The sequence below is a fragment of the Trachurus japonicus genome, chromosome 7, assembly GCF_045865225.1.
Source record: "Trachurus japonicus isolate A0001 chromosome 7, Traja_1.0".
NCBI classification, from domain to species: Eukaryota; Metazoa; Chordata; class Actinopteri; order Carangiformes; family Carangidae; genus Trachurus; species Trachurus japonicus.
In genome coordinates, this window is record NC_140913.1 from 17,622,009 (window position 1) to 17,638,315 (window position 16,307).

The 16,307-nt window shown below is 44.8% G+C and overlaps 1 protein-coding gene across 13 annotated transcripts in view; it reads right to left on the minus strand.

Moving 5' to 3' along the window:
- casz1 (castor zinc finger 1) overlaps positions 1 to 16,307 on the minus strand; it is a 165,194-nt gene that overhangs the window by 41,082 nt on the left and 107,805 nt on the right. For 4 of the 13 annotated variants that reach the window (XM_085781679.1, XM_085781672.1, XM_085781678.1 and 1 more), the window contains exon 1: positions 4,259 to 4,478. The exons of the other annotated variants lie outside the window; for them this stretch is intronic. In XM_085781679.1, the coding sequence (XP_085637805.1) occupies positions 4,259 to 4,337 (79 nt within the window). In that variant the 5' untranslated portion in view covers positions 4,338 to 4,478. Of the gene's footprint in view, positions 1 to 4,258; positions 4,479 to 16,307 lie in introns of those variants that run through there. 13 annotated transcript variants of the gene reach the window in all.

The window sequence follows — 16,307 nt, forward strand, 5'->3', positions numbered from 1 at the left end:
CGTGCGCTCGCTTGCCTCACTGTCCTCTCCGCTGCTCCTCTATGGAGGTAGTAATTACTAAAGCTAACATTTCTTGCTCTCTGTGCCTTCAACTACCCTCCACTTCCCCATTATATCGCTCCGTTTTTTTGCGGTGTTCTCAAATGCCTTGCCAGACTTTTGCCAACTGGTGACACAGCTGTAGGTATGCCAACGTTGCTGGCAGCACTAGTGTGACTCACTGTGTTTGTGTGAGCGCTGTATTATGAGATTATTTGGTGCCCAGCTGATGTGCAATAAAGGCACGGTGTGGTACCCCAGATTCAGATCAGTCCTCTGGGTCAAACACTCATTGTGGTACAACAACAGAGAAATGCTTGATGTACCAGTGCAGTATCTGTTGTACTATACATTGTTGGTTTAACAGGCCGGGATCAGAGAGATGCTCCCTCTTGCATGGCATTTTTCATTACTAACAACGCTCTTGCTCTTTGGCTTTCTTCTTTCTCTCCCACTGGAACTATGGCTTTTATCAAAGGTGATAGCTTGCTCAGGCGCATTTTCTCAAACGTCTTCTTCAGCCAGCCATTTCCCAAGATGCTTTCGGGTAAACGTCACTCATAAAAACCGGGGAAGATTTGATGGTGAGATCAAAAAGAGAGGAAGGACAGCGAGGAGAGCAGGGAGATAGGGGGAAAAAGGGGAATGATGCCCTCCTCCCCCATCCGACGCCAACGAGTGCTGAGGGTAATTCCTCCAAGCAGGGCCCGTGTTTTCAGACGCAAATACAACAAAATGCTGGGTACTGCCATGAGACATCAAAATGGGCGATTTTGACTTCAGAGGGTCTTCAGATGCTTGAGGAGTTGTCAGAGTCGGGCCAGTGGGACTGAACAGAGAGAACAGAAGGTACCAGAAGGCTGTTAACAACCAATACGGGAACCACGCCAGGAAGACCGTCTCCTCCCAAAATGCCAGTCGGCACCAGATCAGTAAAGGCTTCCACCATACTGTAATATCCCACCTGAGCACTTTCATCCACTGAAAGTGAAATGGCTTGAAAGTTTCTCATCTGCTGTGTGTCTCCTGGTTATTGCACCATTGGGATAACATGCAAAAAAGTGAAAATTCCACAGGTAGGTGCTATAAAGGCAGAAAGACAAAAAGGAAACCACACACTAAGATGTTTTTCGAAGGAGACTGAGAGCTTCAACAGGTGCCCCCTGGAAGTAAGGTTTTTATGTTCTTTGCCTTACACAGAGATTTTCATCAGCAAATCAAAGACTTGCTTAGTTGTTTGGAGACCTGAGTTGTGTCGTGACACGCCGAGAGGGACGTCCGCATTTTCTCCGGTGTTGTTCTCGCTCATTCTTGGAGCATTAGGCTCACTCTAAATAGCCTCAAGGAGATTAGGCTGGCTCATATTCAAATGCACATTTCTTCTAAAACCCACTCCATGAGTGGGCCAAGCAGATCAGCACAGGAGCCTGGTGAGACGGTAGTCAGAGACGATTCTGTCATGTATAAATCAGCTGAGAGGAGGAAAAGGGACAGAGAGGAAAAGAGAGAGAGAAAGGCTGAGGTAAAAGACAAACAAGTGTTGGCTCTGCTATATGAGTTTAGTTAGCTAGAGACTTAGTGTATGAGTTATGGCTAGCGAAGGGCCGAGGGACGCTGTATTTATGAGGGGACTGAGTGAGTGTTAAATCCCTGGTAAGAAATAAAGTTGTCCTTGAGCGAACAGGGGAAACATTTCACTCAGTCTAAGAGGTGCCTTGAAAAAAAATGAAAGCCATCCCTCTTCCAGAGGAAGCACCGCTCCGTATTCCCTAAAATTGCTTTATTCCTTAAAAATGCTATAGATCACATCCAAGTGGATTGAATTTCATATTTGAATAGAGAGGAGGATTCTCTGTGTGCATGACATCAAGGCAGTTCATGAGCCAAGCAAAGGGAAAGAATCTGATTCTTCTAAAATTGCATGCGGATTTTCAGAGGGATCTTTGGCTAAGGGGGTCTGCCAAAACACACACTGCACTTGTTGCAGTGCAAGGGTTCATCCAAGAAAAGTTTTCCATTGTGGTTTCCCCAGGAAAAGAAGAGCTTTTAAAAAAAAAGTTCTATTCAAATATTTGAAGTTAGCTATCAAAATGAACCTATCAAATCTGTATCTATCTAAATGCACTCATTTTGGATTTCATTTTTTTTTCCCTTGCAAAAATCTTCCAATGTTGAGGGGAGTTAAAGTTAAAAAGCCAGAAACAAAGAAAGGCACATGGCCAAAAGAAAAAGGAAAAGCTTCACATTGCACTTTGTGCACATCCAACTCTAACTCAGACCTCTCTCCAAACCCCTGCAGTAGTAATAACAATTATTACTTAAAAAGGCTATATTTTTGCATTAACTTAAAAGGCTATATCTTTTTCTTCCCCTCCAGCCTGTGCGGCCTCACTTACCCTAAGTATCTTCATAAATCACCAGTTACTGTTAACATGTACTCCACAATTCAGTCATCAATCTCCTACCAGGTCAGAGTGAAAACAGAGGGGGAAATGTCTGCTTAGTAAAATGTCTCTCTCGTGAATGCTGCTACCACCACCCACTACTCAAACACACACGCACACACCAACACAATATGCACGAAGTGCAGTAGCCTACACACACACACACACACACACACACACCAGTTAAATAACAAACACACACGCCCGGCACACAGCAACCAGAGCAGTCCTATGGGACACTGGAGCAGTTGCCAGATCGCCACGGTAACGCAAGCCAAATTCAATTCTGACTTCACCTTTCACTCGGGAAGCTGGTTCCATTTGTTATAAAAACAAATAAACAGCAAGCGTGAAGTTAGAGCTGGCCAACTTCCGCTTTGTCTTCTTTTCTTTTTCTTTTCTTTTTTTTCCTGTGGGCCTCAAGTAGAAATATCAGGCCCAGGCTGTAGCTGTTAGAGAGACAGACACCCACTAGGCCGCATGTAAATCTGTGTTTATGTTCTCAGACACAGTATTTATTTAAACAAAAGGAGAAAATCTAATTGTACACGAGGAGGATTATTCCTCTCAGAACTGTGTCTGAAGAAGGGAGAAAAGGACTCTTTAGCCTTTCTTAAACAGACACTGTTTACACCAGCAGAGTGGAAAATCCCTCCGATGACAAACCTCTCCATCACAACATCAGTATCTAAACAGCTAAATCAATCTCGACCAACACCGCAAATTACGTCACCTCAGATCTGAGAACATCTGCACTTGACATCGGAGCGGAGGGATTTTAGGTGCTTTTCAATAATTTTTATTTTTAGCCTTTAGAACTATGTATTTAAGTATCTTTTCCATTACAAGTCAAATAATTTTGAGCCTGACAGGGATTTAATAATAATTAAAAAGTATTGCTTGAAAAAAATAAGTAATATGTAATTAAAGGTGGATAAAGTTTTTATCTAATTTAACTAAAAAGTGAATAGAAATATTCAAACACTGCATTCAAAATGAATGAAACAATTATGTACCTTTACTTTAGTATTATTACAAAAATAAACTGAATAAATCCAAAGTAAAAGTACCTTCACATTATGTTGAACTGTGTTATCATCTAACGTGCAATCCATTAGTGTGGTCCGTGGTTGAGGTTGAGCTCTTTAAAAACTACTTTGTTTACTGCTTAGCAGTTAAATCTATAACAAATCATTGGATTTTATAAGCTTGACATATATTTCATTTACTTGCAAAATAAGTAACGAGTGACCAAGAGTCACGTAAATTTAGTAGAATAAAAAACTAAAATGTAGTTATGTTAAAAAAAAGAAAGTAGCAAAGCTAAGTGTGAGATATAAGAAGTGAGAGTGTGAGTCCTATAGGCACAAAAAGTCAACAAGGAAACTTTTGAGGAAGCAACACACCATTGAAACTAATTAAACACATCACTGACATTCAGTGCACTATAGGTGCAAATGTGCACCGGTAATTAAAAGCTACAAAAATTTTCCAAAAAAACAAACATTACACCTGCTCTGTTTCCTTACTCCCTCTCATGCACACACACCTACACACACTCTGACACCACCCACCACATCACTACACATGCGTGCCTGACTCATGCCAACTGCAACTAGTAGCAGACCCGCTCACCTCGAGGTAGCACTCAACTCCAGTGTGTGTGTGTGTGTGTGTGTGTGAGTGTGTGTGTAAGGAGGGAGGGGGGTGTGGGGAGGGGGGAGGGAGAGAGGGAGAGAGGAAGAGGGGGAGAGGAAGGTGTGTGTGAGTCTTACCTGGCAGCAGACCGCCCTCTGCGCTCTGTCTCACCTCTCCCTCCTGCCCTGGAAGAATTCTCTCCACAAAGCAAGGCATTTTCTCCTCAACTGCTCTCTGTCAAGGCTCTGTTCCCTCTCTCTCTCTCTCTCTCTCTCCCCCTCTGTCTCGCTCTCCCTCCCTCCCTTCTCTCACTCCTTTCCTTGTTCCCACTCTGTCCTCCTCTCTCGCTGTCTATCTCTCCTCCCTCCTTACCCTCCCCCTCTCTCTTTCTTTCTCTCTCCACTCCACTCCCTCTCTCCCCCCCTCCTTCCCTCCTTCCTTCCCTCCCTCTCTCTCTCTGTCTCTCTCTCTCTCTGAGCACAGATGTCGAGGCTGTGCGAGTTTACCCACTTTACCAGTAGGGGTCCTTCATCGCCCTTATCCACCCCACAGCCACATGGGGGAACAAAACACACACACGTGCGCGCGCGCGCACACACACACACACACACGCACAGGCCCCAGGAAGAGAGAGCCACTTAACGGGCGCCCTCCTGTCACTGCTACAATGAGAGCCCTGTGCCGAGCAGCACGGCAGTATGAGCCGTGTGTGTGTGTGTTTGTGCGCGTGTGTGTGTCTGAGAGAGACAGAGAGAGATAGAGAGAGAGTGGGGGTGGGTGGGTGGGGGTGGGGAGACAGGTGTGAAGTGGGTGGTGTACACAGGGAGCTGGCCCTGGGCCCTTTCCAGCCCTGTTCAGCCCTGTTCTGCTCTGCTCGGTCCTGGCTCCTGGCCCCTGAAGTGTAGTACAGTAGTGGCTCACACACACACACACACACACACACACACACACACACACACACACACACACAAACACAAACACACACTCACACACACACACTCACAGTCATATGAACACGCAGATTGACTTACAGTGGGTCTCTCAGAGCCAGCAGCCAGAGAGAGAGAGAGAGAGAGAGAGAGAGAGAGAGAGGAGACTGTGCACAAGCACACACACTTTCACTCATATACAACAACACAGATACCCACACAGAACAACTGCTGCTGTTTGCTACTGCCGCTGTTGACAGTGATAACATGTGCTTTGTAGCCTATGTGTGTGTGTGTGTGTGTGTGTTTGTGTCGGTGTGCATGTGCATGTGCATGCACCCACAAACACACAGTGGATGCCTATCGGATCTCATATTTCAGGTTGCTACTCTATCCGAGTTTTTCCTTTTTTTTTTTTCTTTTTTTAATTTAAAAAAAAGAAAACAGTTTTCATTGACACTGCCATGTTAGATTTGAAGGCTCTTAGCTAGTGTACAGTGGGGAATTTCTAGTTTCTCTCCTACTTGTGGGGCACTTTTCACATCGCAATATCAATACTGGAGAATATTAGCTGTCCTGTTGAAGAATGTCAGATCTCCGTTTGCCTTTGAATAAGGGCTGATTCCCCTGGGTGAAAGAGAGGAGGATCCAGCTATCAGAGTCTAAATAATATGTCTGTAATTATCTTCAGTGTGCAACATCATGTTAACAACTGAAGGTAGAAAGAAGAAAAATGTTCAAGTAAGAACAGAACAGAAAGAAAGAAAGATGCGTGAGATATAATCTTGATTACAAACTAATTCCAATCATAAGAAAGTACTAAGATCACCACTACCTGGAACTTGATCCGATAATTTTATCAAATATTGCCCAACTTTTATGATGGTTTCTATTGCAGGAAAGCACTGATCTCGATCAGGATCGTAAGCCTTTAAAATATCACAACGGTAATTATCAGGCTGAGCTTTGTGTGAGGACTTGTTTTTCCATTTATTGCTCCTGGAACAGGATAAGGGTATCTGCATTCCGGACCTGCTGTTAGTATCATTTGAACAGAGGGTGGATCACCTTTATTTGAGTCAAACAAAGCCTTATAATGACACAAAAATGGTAGTCACTGCTTGACAGACAAGGCTCCAACGCCCAACCAGACTGTCGTCAAAATGTTGACAAAGAGTAATAAAGAAAATAGGACATTATAAGAGCAGGACACGGATGTTGAATAAAGCAACCAGAAAGAGTACATACTTAAAGTCGTGATAAGCTAATGAGGGAAACAGAGCTGTGCTTTTGGTTGACTTATCACTGTTTGCATCAGTAGCAAATCTCCCTTGACAGCAAGACTGAAATCAAATACAGGTTTTTAGGCAGATGAAGGAAAGTCATTTGTATTTACAGGAAATAAGAACGATGCACTCAGTCATTATTCCCTTGCTGTGCTAACTAGAACGCAGCCCCTGTATTAGATGTTGGAGGAGCAGCACAAGGACAAGTAAAACATACCTTAAATAGACTACAAATAAAGTCACTTAACACCCACTCGCTTCCCTCGCCACCCCCTGCTCTGTCTGTCTTCAACAGAAAAAGCCTGTGTTTGACTATCTCCCTCTCAGGTTCATAGTTGTCTTGTGCTTTTTAAACAGGCACCTCGCCTGTCATAGCGCAGGAACGGGCGCATTCCCCTTAAATGGCTCCTTTTGACAACTGATCTGTAAATAAAGCCGGATCTGCAACTTCCCCCATTCTCTCGCTGCCTCACTCTCTCCCCTCTCATCTCTGCTCTGCCTCCCTCTGCCCAAACTGCTAGAACCCCCCCTCTTTCTCCTCCCCATCCCACCGCACACATACACACACAACATGAAGGTCTCCCTATGACCCCCCCACCCCCCACCCACAAACTCACGCACACACCCTTACACAGCCATACACACACATTTACCCCCGCATCCCCCTCCCAACTTGCCCAACTCCATTCCCCCTGCCTCTATAAAAACACAAATATGCCATAACTCAGGCAGTGCTGCCACATAGCCTCCATCTTGCCCTGTACCGGGGAGGGGGAGGCCTCTCAGGAAGGTCACCAACAAATGGTTTTCCGATTCACTGCCCCTGAAATAATTTTGTGTATTAAAACCTGAATCTGCACTTTCTGGCCTGAAAGCTTTTCTAATTATTCCGGTGTCCTTGGGACAGACACAGATCCTTCACACGCCGGGGGAAACAAGCTATAGAGCAACCACTACAGCCACAAACACCCCTCCACCACCCTCTCTCTCTCTATCCCTCCATCTCCCCACCTCCTCTCTCCTCTGCTCTGCTCTCCTCTCCTCTCCCCGCTTTACAGCCACCCCCCTCCCCAATCTGTTTTCAAAGCGTGTCTGTCCTTTATTAAATTGTTTTCTTTTCCACATTATCAGTTGCCATGGAGACCTCATCTCTCGGATTATTTGAATTTCATTATATCTATTGATTTGGGAGCATTTCATCTTTTTTATTGTTTTTCTGTCAATTTTCGAAACGAATAACCATCTAATTTGCGTCAGCGCTGATTACGTTCGTCCCTCAATAGAGGTCGGCAGCTGCGCCGGGGAAACAAATCAATGGAAAAACATCATAAAACTCGAAAGTACAATCAACCAGGATATGGGTGACATTCCGTGGTTGCTGAAACGAAGTCATCAAAAAATATATACTTTTTTTCCCTGCGCCTCTGCATGTGTGGGGGTGCAGTGAGGAGGACACATATGTGTCTGGGCAGATATATTACTATATTTCAGCAGATAATATACTATGGTAAATTTCCATACTGATAACAGCCCCTCCCTGCCTGACCAAAACAAAAAAATGCTTACTGTATCTAAATAATTTATGCAATTTTAGCATTTCTATATAAATTTTTTAATAAGCTGCTCGGAGCAAAGTGGCCATTAACAAAACACACAGCTGTCCAATGGGCTAAGCCCAGCAGATCAATTGCGCTTTTTTATGACATGATAAAATGCTTTTAAAGCAATTTACACAAATATGGAAAAAATGACTTCATGGGCTTCATTTATTCATAAGGACATGTATTAGAAAAAAAAGTCTCACAAAAGCCAGACAGGAGAGATAGTCCCGGTCCTAACTGGAACGGACTTGCTGCCCTCTCCACAAGGACATAAAGTTTCATTACTGATGCACGCAGTCAAAGGCAATTTAGCAAACACAGTGTGCAAAAGAAAACATCAGCATATTGCAAGTGTTCCTGTATTAGGTGGACCTTGCATGTTGTTTTCCAATTTTTATTCATTTTTGTGGGGGCAGGGTGTGGAGGTGATGGATTTTTTTTTTCCTCCCCCTGCCCAGTGTCACCCTGACCCAAAGCCAAGGGGAGGCAGCCTCAGTGACAGGAACGTGTGCTTTCTGGCCTACAAAACCAAGCCAAACCATGTGCCAGACAATGGGGCCTTGCAGTGGGACTAATGTGTACACACACCTTCAGCTGTACGGTGATATACAGCACATGACACCCAGACTCATTCTGTGAGAAAACAGGCCCACAAATATTTCAGTGGATCTGATCATTTAGCATCTGAGGGCAGGCGCACACACACACACGGGGAGGTGGGGCGGGGGTGGGGGGTAGAGGTGGGGAGGGGTGCAGGCAGGGCCATTTGGAGGCTAATCTTGTTTCAAAGCATCCTCTCTTCATGTGCCGACAATGTGCCTGAGCCGCTCTACGAAAAGCTGCTGCTGTTGCTGCTGCTGAAGGCCTTGTGTTTGCAACACATGTCAACATTTGACAAAGCATTACTTTTGCCTCCAACAATATTCTCCTGCTCAGGCCTCTGAAATGAGGGCGCTAACAAATTAGCTTTTTATGTTTATTTGTGTGTGTGGGTGTGTCAGAAAGGGAGATCTCATTTTCTAAGGCACCAGTTCTCAACCCGAGAGGGAGAGAGAGAGAGAGAGACAGAGAGAGAGAGAGAGGGAGGGAGAGAGAAAAGAGAAACAAAGAGAGGAAGAGAGAGAAAAGAAAGAAAGGCTGAATGTTTTGGAGTCACGATTCTTCTCCTGATTGCCCTAGCTGTCTCAGTTGTGCAAAACATGACCCTCCCCTCCCTCAGCCACGACAGAAACATGGGCGACTGGATAAACACTATTTTATGCAGTGACTAGATGAATCGCCAGACAGTAATTACAGTCTTCCTCTCGCCTAAACAAAACTCTACTGTACAGGCTCTTTCTTTGACACCAAACTGTAGTAGCACGTACTACAAAACTGCAGGTGTGTGACATGTTTGTCAATGCCTCTCCCAACTAGATAAATATAAATATTAGACCCTGTGACAACAGTGAAATGCTCTCTGCCGCTTTCAGCGATGTGTTAATAATCTGTAGCTGAAAGAGGACTTGTTGTGTGAACGGACGATGTTATCATGTGCAGTCAAACGTTGCCGGCGCTGGCTTTGTAGAGAAAGTTTGGGTGATTTTTTCTGCTACCCTTGCAGTTTGTGCTTTCCTCTCCTCGATGTAACAAAAATAACACAGTTGTGTCCCAAACTAAACATTCCCACACAGCGGCCCGTCGTCTGACACCAACGTACCCACCGCAGACAACTCCATCCCGACGCCTGTTTGAAAGAGATCAAAAAACTTGATGATGTGCTGACAAATTCGCTTGGCAAATGAGTTAATTTGTTCATCTGGTGTTGACGCGTATTGACATTTCATAAATGAAGATCAGTCCCACATCAGTTAATGATGAAAGCGGTGAAACACACTCACATGCTCTTTTTCTCTGAACTGATTCATCTGGTCCGGCCGTGCCCCAAAGGTGGTGCAGTAAACTATGCTGTCAGTGTCCGAGCTCTAAAAAGCACAATTACACAGGACCTCGACTGAATAATTTAAAGAGCATAATTATTGACCTCTATCCGAATTCCTCTGAAAGGCACATTAAGATATAGAAAAGCACTGGAGGTGGAAGTGGAACTGAGGGGAAGAGAGGGAGTGTGTCTCCCCAGGCCTCCCTAATGCACTCTCCTGCTGTACTCTAACTTCCTGTGGACCCCTAATGTGCCCGCTGCTCGCTGGCCTGATGAAGACTACAGTTAATGAGGCCCCTGTTTCTGAAATGAAGTATCTCTGAAACCATCAACATGCATTACTATCAAGCCGCCATCCCCTACCAAACCACACGTATATACACAAACACACACCACCCAAGCCACTGTCCCAAACCAGAACACATACACAAACCACCGGTCCTTGCCCCCCACCCCCCGCCTTTTAGTGCCACCTTGGGTTATGGTAGGCTGGACCAGACAGAGAGGGGGGAAGGGTTGAAGAGGGGAGACTGTAAAAGAGGTGTGTTTTTTTTTTTTTTTTTGGAGGTGGGGGGTGTTTGAGGGTTAACTGTCCCTCAGGGGGCTATCAGTGAACTGGGCAGCCGTCACTGCTGGTGTCCCTGGTTCTCAATTGACAACCAGGCTCTGACAGATTAGCAGCTAGTCAAGGAGGAATCCATGGCCCAGGACACGTTTAATCACTTTTTTCAAATTTGGCTCTATGCATGTGACTGTGAGCGTGAATGGATTTGAGTAAAGCATCACAAGAGCGAGCGTGCGTGTGTGTGTGTGTATGTGTGTGCGCACTGGGGGGGTCGTTGAGAGCTGGCAGCAGGCTTGGGGGAGGATACAGCGAGATGAGGCCTTTTTAATTAAAAGAAAATATTTGTGTTTGCATACTATCGCTGTTGGAACCTGGGACAATTCAGAGAATTCTGGTTGTTTAATGTCTCGCTCTTTAAAGTGATTTGGGCCATTTCAGATCCTCTTTGCATACATGCATTTTTAAAATTTCAATTAGCCAATACATTTTTTTTAAGTAAGTTTTGGCAGAAATGTTAAGCTTTTTCCTATGATGACTGCTGAGACAAATGAATATATATGTTTATATATCTTCGTTGAATTGTTTTAACAAAATTCCTTGGGTGGGCTTATTTATCAACAGACGGATGCTACTGGCTCCTCTGTATTTCAACGAGGAAGGATAGAGGGCACTGAAATAATTAGGCGACTTCTGCAACATCCTGAATGCCAAGGACAGGTGGATTAAAGTATTAAAACAATCGCATTTCAGTCTTGAAATAGTCCTGTGCACGACTCAGCACCATGCACATCCGTTCAAGTTCAGCTGCCAGCTCCATAACGCCACAGGAGAGGGATAGAAAAAAAAGCCCAATCCCATTAGCTACGTACATGCATCTCAGCAGACCTGCTGGAAACGTGAGCAAATCTCAGTGATGATTATCCCCCCAAAGCTCTCAAATGATAATACATAATCGAACTGTACAGAGGATTTCTCTGAAATCACATAGCCAGCGAGCACAAATTTGGGTTTCCCCATTTGTGTGAGAATCCAGTGCTTTCCAAATGAAACAGAAGAGACTGCTGCAATCAGTCGCCTCTGCACCCGAGGAGACATTTAACTGCTGTCCTCCAATTAGAGGCCCGAGAACGGAGCTCCCTACATTAGGAGAAGGAAATTATTTAAGACAAAGGTTAAGACACGAGTTCACATTTGATTCTATTTACAGTGCAAAATTAATAAGAAAGCAAAGTGCTTCGTAGTGATGGTTCACTCAAACATGTGGGAGAGTGATCTTCAATTTAATCAGGGGTGTTAAACACAGCCCTGTGTTTTCATAATCACAGACTGTAGGAATAAAAGGGTGCGTCAAAAAATGCCTGTTCCTCTGCAAAATCTGTAACATGCCAGCTACGATATTAGTTGGGAATTAAACTACAGTTCACTTTTCCTGTTTTGGAAGAGGGGTTAAGGGGACTTGTTAAATTATTTTTAAAAACTCCATTAGTGAGCTAATTACTATCAAATGGATTTGGTCTTATCTTTTTTAGAGATATGACTTATCTCATCAGAATCAACTCTCTAAACTGAAACATCCTCTCACGTAGAGAGAACAGCCAAAAAAAAGATGAGTTTAAAATAAATCTAAATCTGTCTAAAAAGTTCTGTTTTCTTGAACATACGTGATGTCGTGTGGTGCTTTTGCGTATACAGTACATGATATCATATACAGGTTGCACAAGCCATGAAAAGGCCCTCTTTCCTAACAATTTATAATAATTAAGGTGAGCTCTTCGATGAAATCTAAGCCTCTTAGCCGACCTCCTGCCATCTGTGGCTCCAATATTAGAGCTTAGGGAGGTTCACTCTTTCGCCTTCTGAAAGGAGCAGGGAAGAAATAAGTGCCTGGTATACAGCAAGTCAGAGTAGCACGGTCAACCTGTCTTTACAGTCGTGTCATAGAGGTGGAATGAACCGTCTGTGACGGAAAACAAACAGGAAGCTGAAAGAGGAGAGAGAGAGAGAGAGAGAGAGAGAAAAAGAGAGAGAGAGAGAAAGAGAGAGAGAGAGAGAGAGAGAGAGAGAGAAACCTGTGCCCTTCAGTCTCTCCCAGTAAAGACACTCTTAACCAGGTCTGACAGCTGACAGCTCTTTGGCAATTGGGGTCAGTTAAAGGAAAAGTAGCTCAAGTTTTGTTGGGGCTTTGGCTTCAGAGATGTTCAGGAGCCACTGCCCACCGCAGCATCAAAGGGGATTATAGGGACAGGGCCATCTGTTGCCAGAATAAGCGTGAGCCCTTTTATGTCTCTGCCTGTATCTTTGTGTGCATGTGTGCATGTGTGTGTGTGTGTGTGTGTGTGTGTGTGTTTTTGTGTGGATGTGTTTGTTACCGGAAGACAGTGAGAGAGAAAGACAGAGGATCCCTCGTGTCTATGTACTTTTAACTAAAAGGGCAGCAGAGGTGTGGGGTGCAACCTACACCGGGGCAGACAACGGGTTTTAATCTGGCCTGGGGGCACTAAAGGTTAAAATCGGGGCAAACAGGCACATCACTCTCACACGGTGGAGTCCCTTAAAGGTTAACCACGCCATTCAAGTCTGACGCTAAAGACACTTTTGAGTGGATACAACCAGTGCTAATGTTACAATTCAAAGCAGGTACTACAACCAAGCAGACTTAAAACACAGGGAGTGTATCGATGTTCAGCGCTGGCTTAATGAAAACAGCTTCCTACTCTGATCGTGAATAGTCTGTCTTTTGTCATCCAGGCGAAGCACAGATCTTGTTTTTGTTGTGGGTTTATTGGAACACAGTGCCAACCTTGTTCCCCCTTCACCTCTCTAATTTGTTTTGGGTCCTGTTCCTGGCCTCTGCCTGGGAATGTTTTCTCCTCAATAGTCTGCTACCTTTTAGCTGAGCCGCCCAGTGCTTGACCTACTGCCGACACTTATTTTCAGCACTCTAATTGTCGTTTAATCACATATCAACCTGTCACTTAAAGACCCCCTTTTTTTCAAGGGGGAACATTTGCATATGTTGTAAAACTAATTCCTATCGAAAGCTCCAGTGGCTGTGAAAACGGGCGCTCTGTCTTACTCCTTTACTTTCACACCCGTGTAGACACAGTTAAGCACACACACGCACGCACACACAGCTAAGTCTACTGTATCTCACCTTAACAGACAAAAACACACATAGGCAGACGCCATACCTGATATTCTCGATTCAGGTGGTTTTATCACATTTGTTAACAGTGTGTGGTGACACGTAACGTGTTAGAGTAGGGACAGCGACAAGAGTGATTCAGAGTGCACGTACTTGTGCGAGCCAAAGTGAAGGTGACAGTAAATGTATGTGTGTGTTATAAAGGAAACAATTAGAGTTAATAATGTATCACTCTTCCAAATGTTACATTCATTTGTTCACACTTAGATAAAGCTACCGCAAAATAGGTTGTGCTGGATTTGCCTGGCAGACTACACTACATTTACATTATCGCCCTTATACATCGAGGAGCCATGTTCCGCTTGAGTGGTGGCGGCAGAGTAGAGGGGGGAGTGAGAATCATGTTTTTCGGGCCCAAGGAATGCCAGTCCTCAGGAGAGCTCCCCCTCTAATTACAGAGCTGGGGAAAGAAAGCTCTTTGTTCCACCTTTTATTATATTAATTGATAAAACGGAGCTCGGGTGGAGCCGTCTTATAGGGGAGAGGAGGAGGAGATAGGGTTGGGGCTGAATTGAGGGGGATCCTTTGGGCAGAGGAAGGTGGGTGAGAGGCTTCTGGAGCCGAGGTCCTATTTTCAGAGGACTCCTAATCCCGTTAGGGGCCCCGATGGTGGTGCAGCCCCAGCGCTCTGCTTTCCCAGAGGCCTCAGTGGCTGTAGAATTGAGGAGGGGAGTGGTGGCAGCAGGGGCAGATTATGGTGTGGTGGGTGAGAGTCCCGGCAGCGTTGTCTGGGTCCAGGCCTTAATTAACTGTCTCTTCAGGGGGTACTGAGGGCCACACTGAGACCCTATGTCACCACCAGCAAGCACTGAGACGCATTAAGAGGAAGTGGCATCTCACCCACTGTGGAATCGTGGGAAACCCTGTGGACCTTTAATATGGACCCCATGCAGAGCAAAGCCATATAGATGTCGCAGGATATTAGCGGGACTATTTTATGACTGGTTATTGGTTTAGTGCAAATTGCACAAGTTGTTGATATTTTAAACAACATCACATCCATCCAGTTCTAAGTAGAAGATGACATATTAAAGAGGAAATGTTTTTGGAGTCAGCGCTTGCCTTAAATATGATTCAGATGTTATTATTTCTCAAAACAAAAAGGACAATAAGCTCCATTTCTATTTGTGCAGGATTGGGCAATCTTATTTGTCAGTGGTTAAGTAGCTGTAACAGGCTTTGTCAAGGCTGTAATCTGCTTCTGCTCGTTCGGGCTACCTGCAGACAACAGAAGCAGAGAAGTGCTGCTACAGGGGCCAAACTGAGTCTGAATATGTTACAGAGGCAATTAAGCATGTTGGTGTGTGTGCATGCACACAACAGTGTCAGAGGTGCTAAGCCGGGCCAAACACGCCTCATTGAAATGTCCATCTTAAAGCCACCCAAGTTCCTCATCTCCCCCGCCCTCCGACAACCAAGATGCTTCAAGACTGTCAAAAGCATTTTCCACAAAGCTGAGGAGAGGGCAAAGAAAAAAAGGACCTGCCACTGTCACATGCATACTTGCGCGTGCACACACACTTGCAAGGCTGTCAGGTAAATTAGATCTGAAAGCTGACAATTTCTGACCATATTTCCTTGATTATTTCGAACAAATGCACACCAGCCGCTCTAAGGAGATTAAAGTGACATAAAAGTCCCGAGTGGGAGGAGGGAGGGCAGAGAATCCAGGTCACCCCCATTTGTCCCCCTGCCTGACAGCAGCTATATCGCTATCCAATCCAATAAAAGTCCCCCCCTCCTTTTGCTTTAATTAATTTTACAGCTAGCTTGCTTAATTACTTTCAATCAAAATCCTCTTGCCATCACAAAATTAGAAATGGTTCAACTCCATTAGTCTAAATTCTTCATTTACATACACAAAGACTGTCAGCTCTTGCTAAGCAAACGGCCTCCTGCTTGATGAGATTGTTTTTTTCCACACACTCATCACTCTCTCCCTTACACACACGCATGCGGCTGTGGTGTTAATTTTTTTGAAAGGAGAAAAGTAGCATAAAATTATTTGATCCCCTTACTTAAGACATTCTCTGCCTAATCAGGGTTCAGGTGAGCTGTGGTACACATCATCCAAGGTAATGGAAAGTTGAGTGTGCATCTACGACTGTCGAAATTGATTAGATCCACAGCCCTGTGTCAAAAGAAAACAGTTCGACCTTAAACAATGCAGCACAAAATGTATACTGCAAATATGAAATAGAGTAAACAGTGCTGAGAGCTAACTAGTTCTTCTTCTGAAGTAGCTATTATTTCAAAAACAATGGAGGAGCTGCAGATTACCCGAGTAACACATAGTGCCCTATAAATCTGACTCCTTTGTGGCAGGGTGTCACTACTCCTGACTAGACTGTGGAGACTGGCGGCGAAATATCGGCGGTCGGCTGCTGTGAGCAAGGCAACGGGATTTTTCAGAGGGGTGAGGGCCCATGCCCTGCCGCCCGATCACTTCAACTTGGCACACAGGCATCCTCTCCATCACACACACTGCCTCAGGCCTGCACATCATCAAGAATTAAGGACATGCAGATAGGGTTTGTGCACTGACCAAAGTGAAAACCCAGGCACACAAGCACACCACCACATGTGCATGCACATACACACACACACACACACAGGCGCGCGTGTACATACTTTGCACACACACTAGTGCCATAATTAGGTCCCGAGATGAGGGCATTA